The 18,029-nt window shown below is 33.0% G+C and overlaps 2 protein-coding genes across 2 annotated transcripts; one reads left to right on the top strand and one right to left on the bottom strand.

The window, feature by feature from the left end:
• Window positions 1–4,173: 4,173 nt before the first annotated feature.
• LOC140964066 (9-cis-epoxycarotenoid dioxygenase NCED1, chloroplastic-like) lies at window positions 4,174–6,067 on the top strand. Its single transcript, XM_073423571.1, has one exon. It carries the CDS (start codon window positions 4,257–4,259, stop codon window positions 6,060–6,062), a length of 1,806 nt encoding a protein of 601 aa, XP_073279672.1. The 5' UTR covers window positions 4,174–4,256; the 3' UTR covers window positions 6,063–6,067.
• Window positions 6,068–10,528: 4,461 nt separating this feature from the next.
• LOC140964040 (bystin-like) lies at window positions 10,529–17,671 on the bottom strand. The gene is made up of 11 exons (XM_073423530.1): window positions 17,246–17,671; window positions 15,850–15,976; window positions 15,294–15,345; window positions 14,849–15,176; window positions 12,924–13,003; window positions 12,233–12,280; window positions 11,908–12,054; window positions 11,502–11,574; window positions 11,354–11,429; window positions 10,845–10,955; window positions 10,529–10,774 (listed from the first exon to the last, which is right to left on the bottom strand). Exons 1-10 carry the CDS (start codon window positions 17,579–17,581, stop codon window positions 10,876–10,878), a joined length of 1,347 nt encoding a protein of 448 aa, XP_073279631.1. The 5' UTR covers window positions 17,582–17,671; the 3' UTR covers window positions 10,529–10,774; window positions 10,845–10,875.
• Between the last annotated feature and the right edge of the window lie 358 nt (window positions 17,672–18,029).

Raw genomic sequence — 18,029 nt, 5'->3', positions numbered from 1 at the left:
CTAATAAATTTTATTAGAAATTATAATATTTATATCAATATAAACTTTATTTGAAAATTTAATAATATTAATTTTATTTATAAAAGTTTAGTTTGTTAGATTAACCGAAGTTTTATATTAAAAAATGAAATCGAACCGAACTAACCTATATCTTAAAAAATTTAAACTGAACTTCCGAATAAACCGAATATAAGACCAAATGTTTGTCGTTTTACCAAAAGCTATATCTAGTGGTAATTGTGCAACTTAAATATTTTAAATCACACAACAGCCCAAGCGTCATGGTTCGATCGCTCTACCTAGTATGGACAATTATTGCACCTCAACAACGAACTGAATTTTCAAACTAATTCATTTCGATATGTTATTTTGGTTGAAACCGATATTTTGTTCACTAATATACTGTAATTGATGTTTGCCCGTTATTTATTGATATATGTTTTTTTGATTTAAAAATAACTTAACAATTTTTTATTTTCTTCATTCCCTGAGTGACTTAACTAAAAAAATTCAATATTCCCAAAATTTTACAATAAAGAATTATTTTTCAAATTTCATGCTTATACAATTTTCGGTTATTATAAATAGAAAAATCACAAAAGAAGCTAAATAATAATTGCACATCAATAATCATCAAACATTTCAACCAATTAATTGTTATTCCAAAAATCTGCAACAATAGATTTTTAGTATAAAAATTCAAACTCCAAAATTCATATACATCATAAGAAAATATTTTTGCAACTCGAATAATCATAACTAAATATTTAATATAATTTTGATTCGTAGAATTTTTATTTCAAAGTTGCATAATTTAAGAACATACGACAATAAACCAACCAATACAGTAATAAATTATGATTTGTTAGAGTTGTTTTATTTTTAATTTTTAAATATGAGACTAAAAAAATAAAAATATAAAACTGGTAAAATATTTGTTTTATTTTTAATATAGACTGAAAAAAATTTAAATTTGAAAAATAATAATTTTTTTAAAAAAAATAGGTAGGGCTGGAGCCCACCCTAGCCCAAGGGTGGCTCCGCCCCTGGTTAATATCATAGTTAAAAATAATATTTTTGTTATAAAAAATATTAATTTTTATGAATGAGATAATGTCAGAGTTATGTTTCACAAAATTGACTCGTGAGATGGTCTTATATGAATTTTTGTTTAAATCCCTTTATGTTGTATTAAATTCGAGTAGCACTCGTCAAATATTCGATTATCACTTGTTGTAAATATTGAGAACGGAATTGTTGAGAAACAATGATAATCTCTGCTAAGAGAAATATCGAAAAATAATGTTTGAGCTTCTATATAATTTAAAAGATCTGAGTTTCCAGTTACCGTCAACTATAGTTTTTTGGTAAAACATAAAGCGTTTGATCGTTAAAAGAAATTACTTTTATAAACACTTTAACCATAACATATTCATAGGGAAACACCATTGAAGTTCATATTATCAAGTTCCCACAATTATGTTTAACCAAAGAACTCGAGATCATGTTTTGATGAGAATTTATTGATGTTCAATATTTCAATGATCCCCTTAATCGATCGTGTCATATGAGAACTTATTGATGGAGATCTTTAAGGAACAAGTTGGGGGCTTGTCATTGACAATAATGAGCAAACATTTAGAGTTCAAGTAGTTATATGACCTTTCAAATTAATTGAATAATAAGTAATAAAATACCTCCACGTAAATTAAATCTTCGAATGCACAAATTGATTACTAACTAATTAAACATATCACACAAAAAGAGATATAAACCACACAATTAAGTATATGGTGATAATCATGTTGGGAACTTGTCATTAGCGGAAAACATGCATCAACTTTTGTGGAAATTTAATTACGTAATCTATTAATAATAAAAACCACATTATCTCGTACGTGCAATAGTGGTTAACACATACATAGGTGAATTAAATAAATTTAAAAAAAAAATATTTCACATTAAAGATTAATTAATTAAATTGAGTTAACAAATTTAATGATTGGAATACTACATGAAAATTCATTTTTAAAAGGGATCGAACACATATTCTTGGTTTCATAATTTGATTTATATATATATTTATAAAATCAAATGATTAGTTGTAATTTTAGGTATTGTTTGTTTATTTTATATTAATCAAATCTTTAGTTATTTATTTCACAGAAATTAAATTATTTAATAAAAATATATAATATTATCCTTCATATATTTATTTATTTATAATAATTATTAAAAATAATAAAAATATAATTTTTCTATTTTATCTCAAATTTAATCAATCAAAGCACATATATTATTTCTTATTCAATATCCTATCCAAATATTTTAATAATTACATTATTATTTAAAATAATGCTAAATATACAATAAATATACCGTATAAAATATTATTTATATGTATAATCCTCCCGTCAAATCCTATTAACCCAATAAATTTTTGACTTAATATGTATAGATAGATGATTTGATTGTAGAAATAATTGTAGTACTCTAATTACACCACATATAAAGTTTACAAAAATTTATGATATTAGTTTCGAAAGCTTTTCCAAAAAGATATGAAAAAAAGAAGATATCATGTCGAGCGAAAGATAAAGCACGACTCGTATTCATATCATTATTGAGTAGGTCTCTTGTGAGACGGTTTCACGAATCTTTATCTGTGAGACGNCCAATGGGAGACTGACACCTCATCGGTGCTCACATAGGTGTGCACGGTAGGTGTGCAGCATATCAAAACTCTCTATATATATATATATATATATATGTTTCCTTGAAAAAAATAAAGAAGCGTATTGGACATATAATGTGACACATATTTAGGTTAAGACTCTTACGCAAACCCGACGCGTGGGAAACAAGTCACTCTCCTTAGTTTTTAGAGGGTTCAACGCGGGTGGGTTTAGACCACTTCAAACAAATATCCTATTTTTTCTTCTCATTTTTATTAAAATTATACTTTATATTATCATATTAATAGCACGCATCTTTTAAATATGGAATTTTTTTTGGAGATATATAATTCTTCTATTAATTTGATCATAAAATTCTTGTGAGACGATCTCATATGTCAATTTTGTGAGACATATATTTTATTTGGACATCCATAAAAAAATATTAATTTTTATTGTAAATATGAGTGATCGATCAATCTTACAAATAAAGATACGTAATAGCATCTCATAAGAGACTTACTCTTATTTGATGTACATGCATATCAACAAATAATGTTAATATTGAATATATATATATATATATATATATAATGCAAAAGCTATAGATTTTTTTTTAAATAAAAAGGTCCACCACCTAAGTTCTGGTTTTTCCACTGATCCTTTTCTGGAATCTAACATTCGCATTACTTTTCAATAAGTAAATCTACAAAAGTTCTGAATAAAATATGGTTTTTGTAATTTCCACTAATCACGTGATGTGTAACGTATCTAAAGGAATAGATAAAAAAAAACCTTGGTCAATGCATATATATATATATATATATATATATACCTAAAATGGAAGGAATAAATAAAGAGGGATTTTTTAAAATGTCAAAGAAAAAATTATGAATCGGTACTATTATTTAATTAAAATATCAAACTCGAATTATAAAAATAAATCTTAAAAAAAATTTGTCTAAAAAATTTATGAATTTAATAATAATTATAAATAAATGTGTAGGCAACTATTGATTGGTTCATTATTCATTTTAGGACAATCATACAACAAAATCAGCCCATTCGATTCACATGCATACTAGTCAGAGAGAGATCAAAGGTCATCTTTACACTGAAATTTTTCTCCTTCTTCAAATAGATCACAAACAAAACTAACTTATTAGCTGTCAATTAACTTCTCAAATCCATATACATTTAAAATGAAATGATATTAGACTTGATTTAGATAAATATACATAGAATTATATATGGGCCTGGAGAAGAAGACAAGGTAATAAGAATTCCAAATCCATGTGTATATTTAGTCTATTTGTCTCGTCTCACGTATATAGGTATAATTTGTATCTATATAAAAATAAGGTTTTTGAAAAAATAAGCAAAAAAAAGCAACTCACAAAATCAAACGGAGTTGTCTTTCCAAATAACCTACACGTGCGCGTTGGACTCTATATATACGCATCGCCTCCCCACTCCCACCACTCAACACTCACAAACAGAAGCTCTCATTTTCCGTTGAAAACCCACACAGATTTTTCAATTAAAACAACTATTAACAGTTCAAATCAGAAGTAAGGAGCAATGGCCAATTCTAAAGCTGCCACAAGTTCGTGGATTAAGCCTAAATCGCGTGCGCCATTAATTGCCGACTCGGGCTCCTGTAAAACATCTGTATCCTTCAGCCAATACATTAGTTTGCCGCATAGAAAAGGCAACTTCGACATAAAATCCTCCATCCAAGCTCCAACGATCCACATCCCGAATCAATCCCAAATCCTAACGGCTACAAAACCAGCTACCATAAAAAAACCAGAGTCAGCTTCTTCTCCAATGAAGCCACAATGGAATTTGATTCAGAAAGCTGCGTCGGTGGCTCTGGATGCACTGGAGAGTGCACTAACTGCTCACGAGCTGGAGAACCATTTGCCTAAAACAGTGGACCCTGTTGTCCAAATCGCCGGAAACTTCTCTCCTGTGCCGGAACAGCCGGTCAAGCACGAACTTCAGGTCACTGGGAAAATCCCAGACTCCATTCAAGGAGTGTACGTGAGAAATGGAGCTAACCCGTTCTTCGAGCCGCTCGCAGGACACCACCTCTTCGACGGTGATGGCATGATTCACAGTGTGAAATTTTCTGACGGCTCTGCAAGCTATGCCTGTCGGTTTACAGAGACACAAAGACTGATACAGGAAAGGGATTTGGGCCGCCCTGTTTTCCCAAAAGCTATTGGAGAGCTACATGGCCATTCCGGCATAGCTAGATTGATGCTTTTTTATGCTCGTGGTTTGTTTAAGCTGGTTGATCATCACCAGGGAATCGGAGTTGCGAACGCTGGATTGGTGTACTTCAACAACCGTTTATTGGCCATGTCCGAAGATGATTTGCCTTATAATGTACGCTTGGATCCGGATGGGGACCTGGAAACAGTGGGAAGGTACAGTTTCAATGGTCAGTTAAGCTCCCCCATGATTGCTCACCCAAAGCTCGACCCAGTCTCGGGCGAGCTCTTTGCTCTGAGCTACGACGTCATTCAGAAGCCATACTTGAAGTACTTCTGGTTTTCAAGAAACGGCGTGAAATCAGAGGACGTCGAGATCCCGATTTCTGAACCGACAATGATGCATGATTTTGCTATTACAGAAGATTTCGTGATCGTGCCGGATCAGCAGGTGGTGTTCAAGTTGTCGGAAATGATCAAAGGTGGCTCTCCTGTTGCCTACGATAAGAATAAAGTTTCCAGGTTCGGTGTGCTGGACAGGTATGCGAAGAACTCTTCTGGGATCAAGTGGGTGGAGGTGCCTGACTGCTTCTGTTTCCATCTTTGGAATGCATGGGAGGAGCCTGAAACAAATGAAATAGTTGTCATTGGTTCCTGCATGACTCCCCCGGACTCCATTTTCAACGAATGCGAAGAAGGATTAAAGAGTGTTCTATCTGAAATCAGGCTGAATTTGAAGACTGGTAAATCGACAAGAAAGCCCATTTTGTCATATGAAGATCAGGTGAATTTAGAAGCCGGGATGGTGAACAAAAACAGGCTTGGAAGAAAAACCCAATACGCATATCTTGCCATTGCAGAGCCATGGCCAAAAGTCTCAGGGTTCGCTAAGGTAGATCTTTTCACAGGAGAAATCAAGAAATTCATTTACGGTGATGAGAAATTCGGTGGAGAACCCATGTTTCTCCCCGCAGGCCCTGATCCAAAATCTGAAGATGATGGCTATATTCTGACCTTCGTCCATGACGAAAAGGCTTGGAAATCACAACTCCAGATTATCAATGCCATCACAATGAAATTGGAGGCCTCAATTAAGCTCCCATCAAGAGTTCCCTATGGTTTTCACGGCACATTCATCAACGCCAAAGACTTGGCAAATCAGGCTTGAATCCTCCTGATTCCGATTCAACCCATTTTTTACTATTTTCAGTGGAGAATTTCCAGTGGGATTGTTATATTTTATCACTTCTCCCCGAAATCCCTCTCCTGGAGTGTCGTATAATATTATTCTTTCAGTTTTTTTTTTAGAAGCACCGTATGTTTTCACGCGGGAAGTTTCCAGGGCCAGCATGGTAGCTTTCGGATGTAAGGAAGCTCGGCTGGTTCCTGACGATTCTCTCACGCAGTATATGAAATCAGGCAGAATAGGCACACAGTTCCGTAAGAGTAATTTGATAATGTTTGTTTATTAATAATATATACCATTTTTTTCCTATGTTTTCTTGTACAAACTTATAAATGGCATAAGATTGCTTCTTTTTTTTTTTTCTACTATTTCATCATAGATGATTTTTTCTTTCCCCTGTAGAATTTTGGAGGTGCCCAATTCGTTAAATCATTTGAGAAAATATTAAATGGATGCCAAGTGATCAATTGAAATCGAACCGAAAATTTCGAGCTCTATGAATCACAGCTGATCACCGCACGAATAGTTCTTTGAAACAAGTTGGAACCTGCAAATTGTAAGTTCAAACTGCATTAATGCAAATGATGCCAGAATCAATTTTCAAATCAAACTGGCAGGTTATTTTGGCTAAAAAATTGAATGAGTTTTGTAATATAATAATTTGAATAATAAAATGACGCAGCTAGTAATGTAAGATACTGATGCACTCTTTGGCTGTTGAAATATAATGACGAAGGTCTAGGGATATGGATGATAAATCAATATATATATATATAAATATATAATGATTTGTGATTTTAATTTTTTGTAAGCTTTGAGTCAAAAGTTGGATGAGACCAAAATGTGTAATCAACTAATAAACCATCTTTCGTACCAAACGATGCCTGTACATGAATAGAAGGGATAAAATGATGCAATCCAAGATTAGAGGGTCGATGGCACCATGCATGCAAGGTATTTACCAGTAATCCAATTTTGTGAAAATGATCAAACTTTTAACTGTTCGTGCAGCTGTATACACACACGGAATGATTGACAATTGGCACAACCTTAATTTATGGAATAATGAATAATTAATGCGAATTTTGTAGCAGGTGGACTGAAATTGGAGAAGTATATTAATGAAAGAATTTTTTTTATGACTTGATAATTATTTTTTGGTATATATCGAATAAATCTCATGAGCCAATGCAGTATTCTGCGAACTATGTTAGTCCGATAAATCAGACAGAGCTTACTCGTCTTTTTAAATATTAGTAGAGAAAATCAAACTCGTGAAATGTTCAATTTCTCAAGCAACTCGGACACCTTTAGACAAGTATAATGCCATATTGTTGCTTATGATGTGGACACCAAATAAAACATCCCACCCATGGCCCGTTCCGCAGGAGAGTTCATATTGTCCATGGAATTATATTCCACAGAAACAAAGACGGCTCTATTACCGACAATTGGATGGTACATAATATAATGTATGGGCTTATTATGTCTATGTATCTAGTGACGTGAGTTTTATAAATTTGATCAAAATTCGTGATCCTTAATTANTTGATGCTAAAAATTGAGTTTTAATTATTAATTTTTTTAATTTTTGACAATTATAATCATTTTTGGTCCATAATTATCTTTGGACTTTAAAGTCGTAGTCACGTGATTTATTATGTGGTTAGGTGGGATGGGCAATTTTTTGGTGTGCGCNATAATAATAATAAAAATAATGTACGTTGATGATAATTCTTCGAAGGTGAAATTTCAACCTTATAATTGACCACGACAGAGACGACGTGATGGAGGATCACGAAAGGAGACAATATCGAATCTTTCAGTTTGTGACGTAGGACTATATATATTATATATATATATTTTCTTGATATATATTCATATAAAGAGAAATTTATCGAATAAATTATAAGTCTTATCTATGTAACGGGTTGATGGGAAGCATAAAATATTTTGTAATAAGATTTTGTGATGGTCGATCGTCGAATCACCATTCTTTTGAAGCGCTAGCATCTCCTTTTTTTCCCCCGAAATTTAGAAAGAAATTCAATGACTAAAAGAAGATGAAAAATAATTCAATTGCCTAAGAAGGGAAAAAAGAAGAAGAAATGTAATAATTCAGAAGCCAAGTTGGACAAAAAATAACTAAAATTACAAAAAATGAGAAGATACATGACTAATAATGAAAAAATAAAACTAAAATCGCAAAGAAACAAACTGCAAAAATGAAATATTCCCAAAAAAAAATCAATAATTAAGAAGAGAGTGTGCATGATCACCACTCGTTTGCATTCTGATTTTAAAAAAAAAAAAGAAGAAAGAAAGAAAGAAAGAAATGTGGACCATAAGGCGTGACAAAATGTGGTGTTAGATGGTATCCATGGGAAAATCCAGCATGCATGTCGGGAAGAAAGGGAAACCTAGTATTGATTCCATAACAAATAGGTTGTATATATACTTTCTTGAGCTGGAGGATCGCTTTTCTTGAAATTTCAGTCTGCTCTTGGGGCATCTTTTTTTGGGCACTCCAGCATCTCTAATACGCATTAGAGCTCGATTCTCCTTCTGGTTCTATCGTCTCGAGTTTTTCTTCATTTTCTTGTTTAATTTCCATTAATTAAGCGAACTAAATTCCAACAAATGTTTGGTTGAGTTTTTTAATATTTGAAAAAAAGTTCAGAATCATGATATTGTAGCATCTTCGCACTTCCTCAGCACTATAAAACTCCTTTTTGCCATCCACCGTCTGCTAATAAGAGCCTGAAAAAACAACAAAGAAAAAGTCATCAATATTAAGAAAGACGTACGATACAAATAATATACTCTACATATCTATGTAAAATCACTATAATCAAACGTTGTAAGCAGGTTGCCATTTCGCCTTGCGGCGTCATTTGAAAATCTGTTGATGAACGAGTATTGATGTTCTGCATGAGTAGCCGTCTACTCCATGAGGGCCAATTCAATGGCTTCTGGGTGGTTTATAGCTCTGATTGTTGCTGAGTGGGAGGTAGACGTCTATCGCCCAGCATTGCGAGAGGTGTGTGAACGAGTGTAAATTCTCAAATAATGATCGAGTTACCTTTTCTCGAACATGGTGCCGCCAAAAAACGATCCCTGTCAATGAATATTTGGTGGTCTCCCTACTTATGTTTGTGGAAGGAAGGAAGATCTTGATATGAGTAGGTTCAACCTGCCTCATGAATGTAGATCCATGTGTGTGTGAGACCTACTCTTTTACTTTATCATATACAATTATCGTCAAATAAAAATATAAAATTTCATTCAATTCAACACTTAAAACCTGATATCACAGTCCTTCAAAAAAAAAAAAAAAACCTGATATCACAGAGAAGAAGAGTAGTTTGAGATTTTCGCATAGCAAAACATTGATAAAAATGCACACTTTATGATAGATTAATTAATAGATAATATAAATAAAAATATATAATAGATAATTTTATATTTAAACACTCGGATCTATTAGATTTTGTTTACATAAATCAATGTAGACATGTGTCATGTTTATTTTAGACAAAATATCAAGTCCTTCAATTATAGTACAATTTGGCAAAAATATAATACATATACACTTAATTCTTCATATTTTTATATATTTATTACTTAAATATCACTAAATTTTACACCTAGAAAAATTAAAATAGCATACCAATAATAAATTATGCAAATTTAAAACTTTAAATGATAATTGTTTTCTATAATTCAAATGACTCATAAAACAATATCGTAATATTTTACATATTTAACAAAAATCAATTAATAGATTACATTTATAATGTGCTTTAAACCTTTAAACAAACTTTATTTAGTTAATTATATTATCTAAATTTCAATAGTATTGAGCTCTCGTACAAAAATTATTGTATTTATTAATTGAATAGACTTGTAAATATTACAAATTACAATATATTTGTATATTATAATATTTGAGTTTTAGCATAACTTTTTTTTGAGTTTTATCGATTTCTTAGGTTTTGACTTTATCATGATAATTTTATATAAAAATATATCAACTTATTTTTCAAAAATTTTTTGAAATTTATACAAACAACGTTACTCAAAAATTATAGAATTCATCAATTTTTGGTGTACAATATACATTAAAAAAAAAACTTTTTACTGTTTTATTTTTCATTTTGAGTCTTTTATTCTATCATTATATTTTTTCTTACCAAAATGACACAACTTACTTATCATTCAAACTTTGAAATACATACAAACATACTCTAAAAATATGTAAATTATGAATTTTTTTTGTTTCAAATGTACCTGAAAAAATTTAAAACTCGGTGATTTTGAAATCATAAAATAACTAATTTTTTTAAAAATAAAGTATTAAAATTATAGAATTTTATGTATACCATTGTTTAATGTTTTTAAAAAGTGCAACTATGTGTCCATCATAGATAATCTCGACAAGCGAAGGATAATTAATCACAATTATGAATGACAATTGGTAATAATAATTTAAACTCACAATAAATCACTTTCATCTTCAAATGTTTTTCACGTAGACCAAAACAAACTATAAGAATCTTCGTTCTACTCTGGACAACAGTTCTCCCTGATCTCAGCAATCTTATAAACAATATTTATCTTCCCTCTATCCACGCTAACCCGATGAATGTGTCTCGACCTGCCACAAGACTGTCTTCATGAAAATTTTTGAATGCCTGCACAAACAGATCTTTCGCTTGATGGCCACAATCATCAGGAAGACGAGTTGGTGAGAAAGACCATTACCTGCAAGAATCAAGCAATGAATGGCTAGTGCTCAGTCCTCTTCCATAGGTACATCCGGAATATCAAACCTATCTTCTTGAATTGGTTTTGTAACTGTGGAAATAGGTGTCGGTGATAGGGAGTCAAGAAATGTGTCTATAAAGAAATGGAACCAAGCATATATACCACCAAGAGAAAGATCATATAACTATATGTTACAAAGTTTTTACGTTATCCAAATCTAAATTCCACTACCATACTGAGGATCCAAGAATTCAAGGTCATTTCATGATTAGGAAACAGTTACCAAAATTAATACTGATAATCAAGCAAGTATCGAAAATAATTGAATCGGATATTGTAAATATACTTCATATGTCACCGGCAAGTACAATGATTCATAAGGACAAAAGTTGCATCACCAATCCTGGCGATAGAAAAGGCAATGCTAGGCTGCTAGCATTGATTTTTTTCCAAAATATATAAACAAAATATAATGAGAAACTCATATTTCAATAGAGAAAGGATATATATTGACATAAGATCATCCTCTTTGTCCCCACGGTTTCGGCTGTTGTTTAATTCCCTTAATATTTCAGGAGTAACCTGTAAGAGAAGAATAAGGTTATAAATCATTTAAAAACTTCCATCAAATAGTAAGAACAATGGTCATCTTACTAATTTATGTCTTTGCCTATCAACTAGAGTGTTGAGATTAGCTTTATCTTCCTTTGTCAACTCATTCTTGTACCTGCATCAACACGGCAATGAAACCCAGTCATTTTTTGTGTGGACACATGCACACAGACTAGAGCAGTTTTGTGAAGAATACAGGCTTTCCCAGTTAGAAGGGAAAACTCGCAAATTCTAATATTTGACAAGCTAGTATAGAGAAATCAAATTTAAATTAGTTAATCTAAATAATATATTTCATTAACTGAACAAACTAGGAAGCAATAACCACACGCAGGTAAAAATCTATGTTTCTATATTCCACGCAACACAAAAGAGCATCGAGGGGGATATGTTCAGATGCAAAGGAATTGCTAAGGGAAAAAAGGAGAAAAGAGAGAAAATAACTAACCTCTGAGCAAATGCAAGAAGTGACTGGTGCCAGATCACAGGCATTGCTCTTGAATCATCGTAAAATTTCATGAAATGAACGACTAAAGCATCAAGTACACGATATGGCAAAGCATATTTCTTCTCAATTAGTAACTTTGAGAAATAACTGCAACAAACATAAAAATTAAAATTGTCAACATAGCTCTTGTAAAACATTGTGGCAAGTAAAAACATCTCAAGAGCATAATGTGAAACAAAATGAGTCATCAATACTATCAAAACCTATATCAAGTGGTCCATATAGGATAATGAAACTCAGGAGTCACAGCACAAAACACAAATACCTTGTTGTTCCACAGTACTCCAGCTCTGCAAGTTTCAACAATGCGACACTGCAATGTGCAACAAAAATTAACATGATACATAACAATTTTCAAGTGAGCTAAATTTTGAGATGACATGGATTGATACCAAAAAGAAAATCATATTATACAAACAAAAACAAAAAATCCTTCCCCTCAACACCCCCCCCCCCCCCCCCCCCCCAAAAAAAAATGTGTTTCAACAACTAACATGTTTGTATCTCAAGCTCTGTCGAATGTTTACGAGCCATTTAAAAGTAACAGTTAAGCATTTCAAACTTTTCAGGCTGTCTGTTTGAATGAAATCTATTCAAAGAACACTGACTGAGCAATCACGGCGACGAGCTCAGATTAACAAAACAGAGGCTGGAACCTCCAAATGAAAGGTAAAAGGGATTCCAAAAAGGTAATATGAATTTAGCATCAAAGAAAGGAGCTATTCGTTCAATAAAACCAGAAATTATGCAAAATGACAGATTTTTCATGCAAGACTTGTTTCCCTTTCTTTGACAGAAATGTGATTATTGGTCACTATATAATTTTATCAGATCAGGAACCATTTAAGATTTTAAGATCATGTGGAATAGCTATTATAACACAAGGGAGCATTGATGCATACATGCGATCTAAAAGTAAAAAAGCACAGTTATTTATATTAAGGTTGCAAACATACCTAGAATGAAGTGGAGGAATTGAATTTTTCTGAATAATGCTCCCAACAATGACAGCCTCCCTTAAAGAGCATGTTTTTGACTGGAAAATAAAAAGGTTTCTCTTAAAAATGACTTATGTTCATATAAAGAAAAATGGGGAAATGCTTTCATGCGCAATGTCAATACAAAATCCCAAAAATTGCAACACAGCAAAAGACGAAAAAGTTTCAAGAAAATATAGGCAAATGGCTCACTTATTCCTTATCCTGAAACAGAAAAATTAGCGATCTATTTTCCATGGAAAAGAAAGACAAACTCTCAATTGAAAGCCCTAATCGACACTTGGTCAGTACCCATTATACGAAACTTTGCAACCCGGAGCATGAAATCAGTAAGTAGGCTCACTTACATTGAAATGAAGGTTATGACACCAGTGACATTATTAAAGGTGCAGTTGTTGCCACTGATATAAAAGCCATTTATTGCTCTTTTGGCTTTGGCTCACATAGCCAAATTGTCGAACTAAATGCACAAGGAACATGCTAAACAACCAGAGTAAAGTTTCGCTTATTTTTTAACTTGCTAAAAAATAAATACATACCCGTAAAAATTCCCATGCTAAATGCCTCATTTGTTTTTATAGGAAACTATATTATATCCATTAATTAAAAACATATAATTAGAGAAGACGGACAAGTTGTCCGCACAATAACAAAAATTAAAGACAAAAGCTCTGTTCGAATCTACGACATACATAACTTCAATTCATGAATAACTCTGGGATCGAGAAGTTATTAAACTCAATATATTTGACAATACAGCTAGATGTCCGAATCTTAATCTTGCCTCAACACTCTTCAACCGATTCTTCTAAACTGTCAAAAAGACAGTTCGTGAAAAAACAATAAATAAGCAGAAGATCCAGATTCTCCATCTCCTTCAGACAAAGCACGCACCAATTCGGACACAGAACACACGAAAGCCATTTCTTTCGCATCAACTCACAAATTGACAGCTTACCTAGTATCGCGGTCCATGAGAAAACTTGAACCTTTGGTGGAATCATGACTTTCCAAATGACATAAAAGAAAGAAAATAAAGGAAAACCACTGATCGGAAAGAAAGACTCATAGAAAGATTTGACTGAGAATAATCCTGAACGATCCTCGCTCCAAACCCTGTTATCATCAAACCCACTCAACCAATCCGACCTTCTCTAAAGACCCTAGCGAAGAGCTCAACTCATTCACTTCCTCATCCATCAGCTTCTTCCGTAGATTCAAGACCGGAGATATAAAAGAAGACGAGGAAGATCCCTCCAACTGGATAAAATAATAAATGAGCTTATTATGAACCGGTGATAACTTAAACAAAATAGGATAAAAATCTTTAAAGAATAATCTCCCCGCCACTTATCCTCCCAAAACTTAGTCTTATTGCCCCTCTAGCCACGACCTCATTAACTGGTGAAAAGCCGAATAGTTTCTCGAAATAAACTTTCATGAGCTTCTAAATATATCATATCCATTATCCTATAACTCATATTTGCTCACAATAACCTTCTTCCATAGTGGTTCCTCCTCAACAGAAACCAACCCCCCAACCATATCCCCAGAAAGGCCCTATTCCACAGACAAATGACTCGTATCAATCACCATAAATCAGAATGGTTTATCTAACAAGAATTACAACTCAGGGTAATGAAGTGAAAACCTGAAACCCCATCCGGATTCACATAAAAGTCACATGTGCACACAATACATAAGTAATCCAATGCCATATACCATTTGTCAAGTAAAGCATATGCCAGTAAAGTATATTGCGTGTGTAACAAGAACAATGGCATTAGGAACTCAAGTATGGTTGTGGATAAATTGCGCTGCCAATCAAGTAATCAAAATCAAGAACCAATTATAATGAAGTAAATTGTCGATGTATTAGATACCTCACATAATGGAAATAAGATTCCTTTATTAAAAGCAGCCGGTTTATAGAGAGCCTTTTTTAAAGATTGATACAGAGCAAAGTGCAGCCTCTTATTCTTTCGAATGTCTTCTCTCACACGTGGCAGCAAGACAAACTTGTAGAATCGTTCAACTTTCTTGACACCCAAATTAGAAGCAAATATTCTAGTGGCTTGAAACATTGCATTAGGGGACCAGTTCTCGGGTTCTGTCAAGTACAGGACTTCCTCCCAGAATTGCAGAGAAGTTATATGCTTGAAGGCTTTCGGCACCTTACCAGAGGTGTATTTACTGAGTAGCTTTCCCACACTGCACAAAACAAATATCACCGAACACTCCAACACCAAAAAATATTAATAACAAAGGAAAAGAAAAGCACGAGACATTCAACATTTAAAAAATCAAATAATAAGACAAAGGGCATACCCTTTGTATAGTTCAACGATGGAGTCATCCAATTTAGGAATTGCCTGCACTCCTACAACCAAACAAGTGAAACTGAAAATTGTAAAAAGCTGTCACTGTTCTTCTCATTATACGATTATTACGCCAACAATGTAACACCGGTAAAGCGTCCAGGTCAGTTGAAACTACACCCCACACCTCCAACATAAAACAAACTGCAAAAAGAACCGGTATGTTTGTTTAATGTTATCAATTTTTCTAAACAATATATATTTGACAACATGTTTTTAGAAGTTGAACTGGGAATGTGATGCATGTTTGACTGTTTTCTTATGAAACATTTTTTGCTGTAAATATCATGTTGATTCAGAATACACTCGGGCACTTAATTTTCCGGAAGTGTTTTGGGTTAACATTTGCTAACAGCACGAATAAACAGACATAGCCAGAGAGTTCCAAAGTTTTACTACAGTATATTAAATTAAAAGCAGTAAAAAGATAGGCTAAATATTACAGCAAGATAAACAGGGGTTTGCAAATATCAGGAAAACGGTTTTTGAGGGTACTTGAATCAGACCTGAAGAAACTTGGGCATCTTGTTTTTTTATCTTCTCGACAATAATATCGGCCAATGTGCGATGAGGGCGATCATCTTTGGACAAGAAGGCCTCAAGCAGCTTTTCATCATCTTCATCAATCTTATCCTATTTTATCAAACAAATATCATAAAAATAAAAGCAAATGAAACAAACTACTTAAAGTAATTCCAAGGAGAAGCAAAAAAAGAATATGACATAAATTTATCCTATAATTGATATTTGATTATACGACAAAAGTTCAATGAATAAATATCCCATTGAAAATAGACTGACAAGCATCCCTTATCAAAATTGTAGGATCGAGCGCTTGTCACTCTACCGAAAGTTATAGTTGGTCATAACAGTGCAACTCAAATATTTTAAATTGTATAGCAGCTCAATCGTCACCGTTTGAACGATCTCTCAGCAAAAACAATTGTTGCAGCCAACGACCTCCATCCCAATAATTGCATTTCTAGCAATCAATGAGAATCGAACCCATGACTTTAACTCTGATACCAATTGGAGGACCAAACGTTTGACGTTTACCAAAAGTTAAAGCTAGTGTTAACGGTACAAGTCAAATATTTTAAACCGAATAGTAGTTCAAGCGCCACGGTTTGAACGGTCTACCAGCAAGGACAATTATTGCACCCCGACGAAAACATAAAAAATGGGGAAATAGATTATATAAAAGAAGCAATTGCCGAAAGAGAGTAAGAGACCAAAACATGCAAATCTGCAATGAAGCTCTGAATCACCTATACATATCACGCAATTGTGATATCCATGAATTCATTAAATTTCAAATGAACATAGGCCTTTAAAATGATTGGAGGTCAAGACAAACAACTGTTTCTCTCTCAGAAAATCAAAGAAATAAATCGAGCATTGAGTTCAAATTTTAGTCCAAATGAAGATCCACTCAGAGTTTAAGTACAACCAGACAGAATTTGAAAACATGCATTACCAAAACTACTTCTTCCTAGAGCAAGATTCAATTGAAAAAACTCAATTCAGACACAAAAAATTAGAAAGAATCACATGCAAACACAAAAAAGAAGTCAAATAGTAATGACAAAAGACATGATCAATTTGCTTACTTGACCAGATGAAGATGTTGAGTGACAGATTACGTGCACACGCTACACAGTATCACATTCTAATCAACCATCGTTTCCAGCTTATAACTACCACGTATAAAAGTACTCCACGACAAGCCACAATATTAGACTAGCGGCGTGAGCGCCTTCGAGGGAAAACGACAAATTTTTTTGGTGCGATTTCACAGTAAAATCTAGGTGATTTCAGTAAACTAGAATTTTACCCATGGCTCCATTAAACCCGTTCCAAGTGGAGATCAATGCAGGTCTGAGAAATAAACGAAAAGCAAACCTCAAAATCATGTTGCTGAGACTGGATCTCTATCTCCGAAAAACCTTTAAAGCTATCCAAATCTTCTTCGTCGTCTCTGATACTGTTTTTGGCGTCGTCCACTTGAGAAAACACAAACCCATTATTCTGGGCCTCGTCATTTTCTTCTTCTAGTTGAATTTCGTTCTGCTGAATAAGAGCTTCATTGAGAATCTTTGAGCTGACAGCCGACGGCACAAGCCTCTGCTCGAGCTGGTGGTGTTTTGGTGCCTTAGAACGTCGCTTGGAATAGACGGAATCGGAGCTAAACGGTGAGAAGGGCTGCGGATTCGCGATTCGAGAGCGCTTTTTCGACATCGCTGCGGATGGTGGCGGAGGAGCCGAGCAAAAAACTAGTATATTGATGCCTTACAGTGTCCTACATAAGCGGAGATAGGGTTTCAGCGCTTAATATTTGGGAATTTGTTATTGTTATTTATTTATCAATTTTGTTTGACCGAGTTTTAATTTTTTTTAAATTAATTGATTATTTATTATTAAAATATTACTGATTATCCATTTTTGCTTAGTTTCTATTAAATAAATAATAAAACTAACAATAATAACACTAAACAATAATATCGTCAAAACTATAGATTAGCAAAATTTTGATTTAAATGAAATAATCAGTGGGATCAATTTATTTTCACTAATTAAATTAAGGTAAAAATTTTTGTTAGACGGTCTCATCTGTCATATTTTGTGAGACGGATCTCTTATTTGAGTATCTATGAAAAAATATTATTTTTTATACTAATAATATTAC

This window comes from Primulina huaijiensis, chromosome 18, assembly GCF_012295235.1.
Source record: "Primulina huaijiensis isolate GDHJ02 chromosome 18, ASM1229523v2, whole genome shotgun sequence".
Lineage (NCBI taxonomy): Eukaryota > Viridiplantae > Streptophyta > Magnoliopsida > Lamiales > Gesneriaceae > Primulina > Primulina huaijiensis.
Note: the sequence above shows the minus strand (reverse complement) of the source record. Positions and strands in the feature narration are given on the sequence as shown.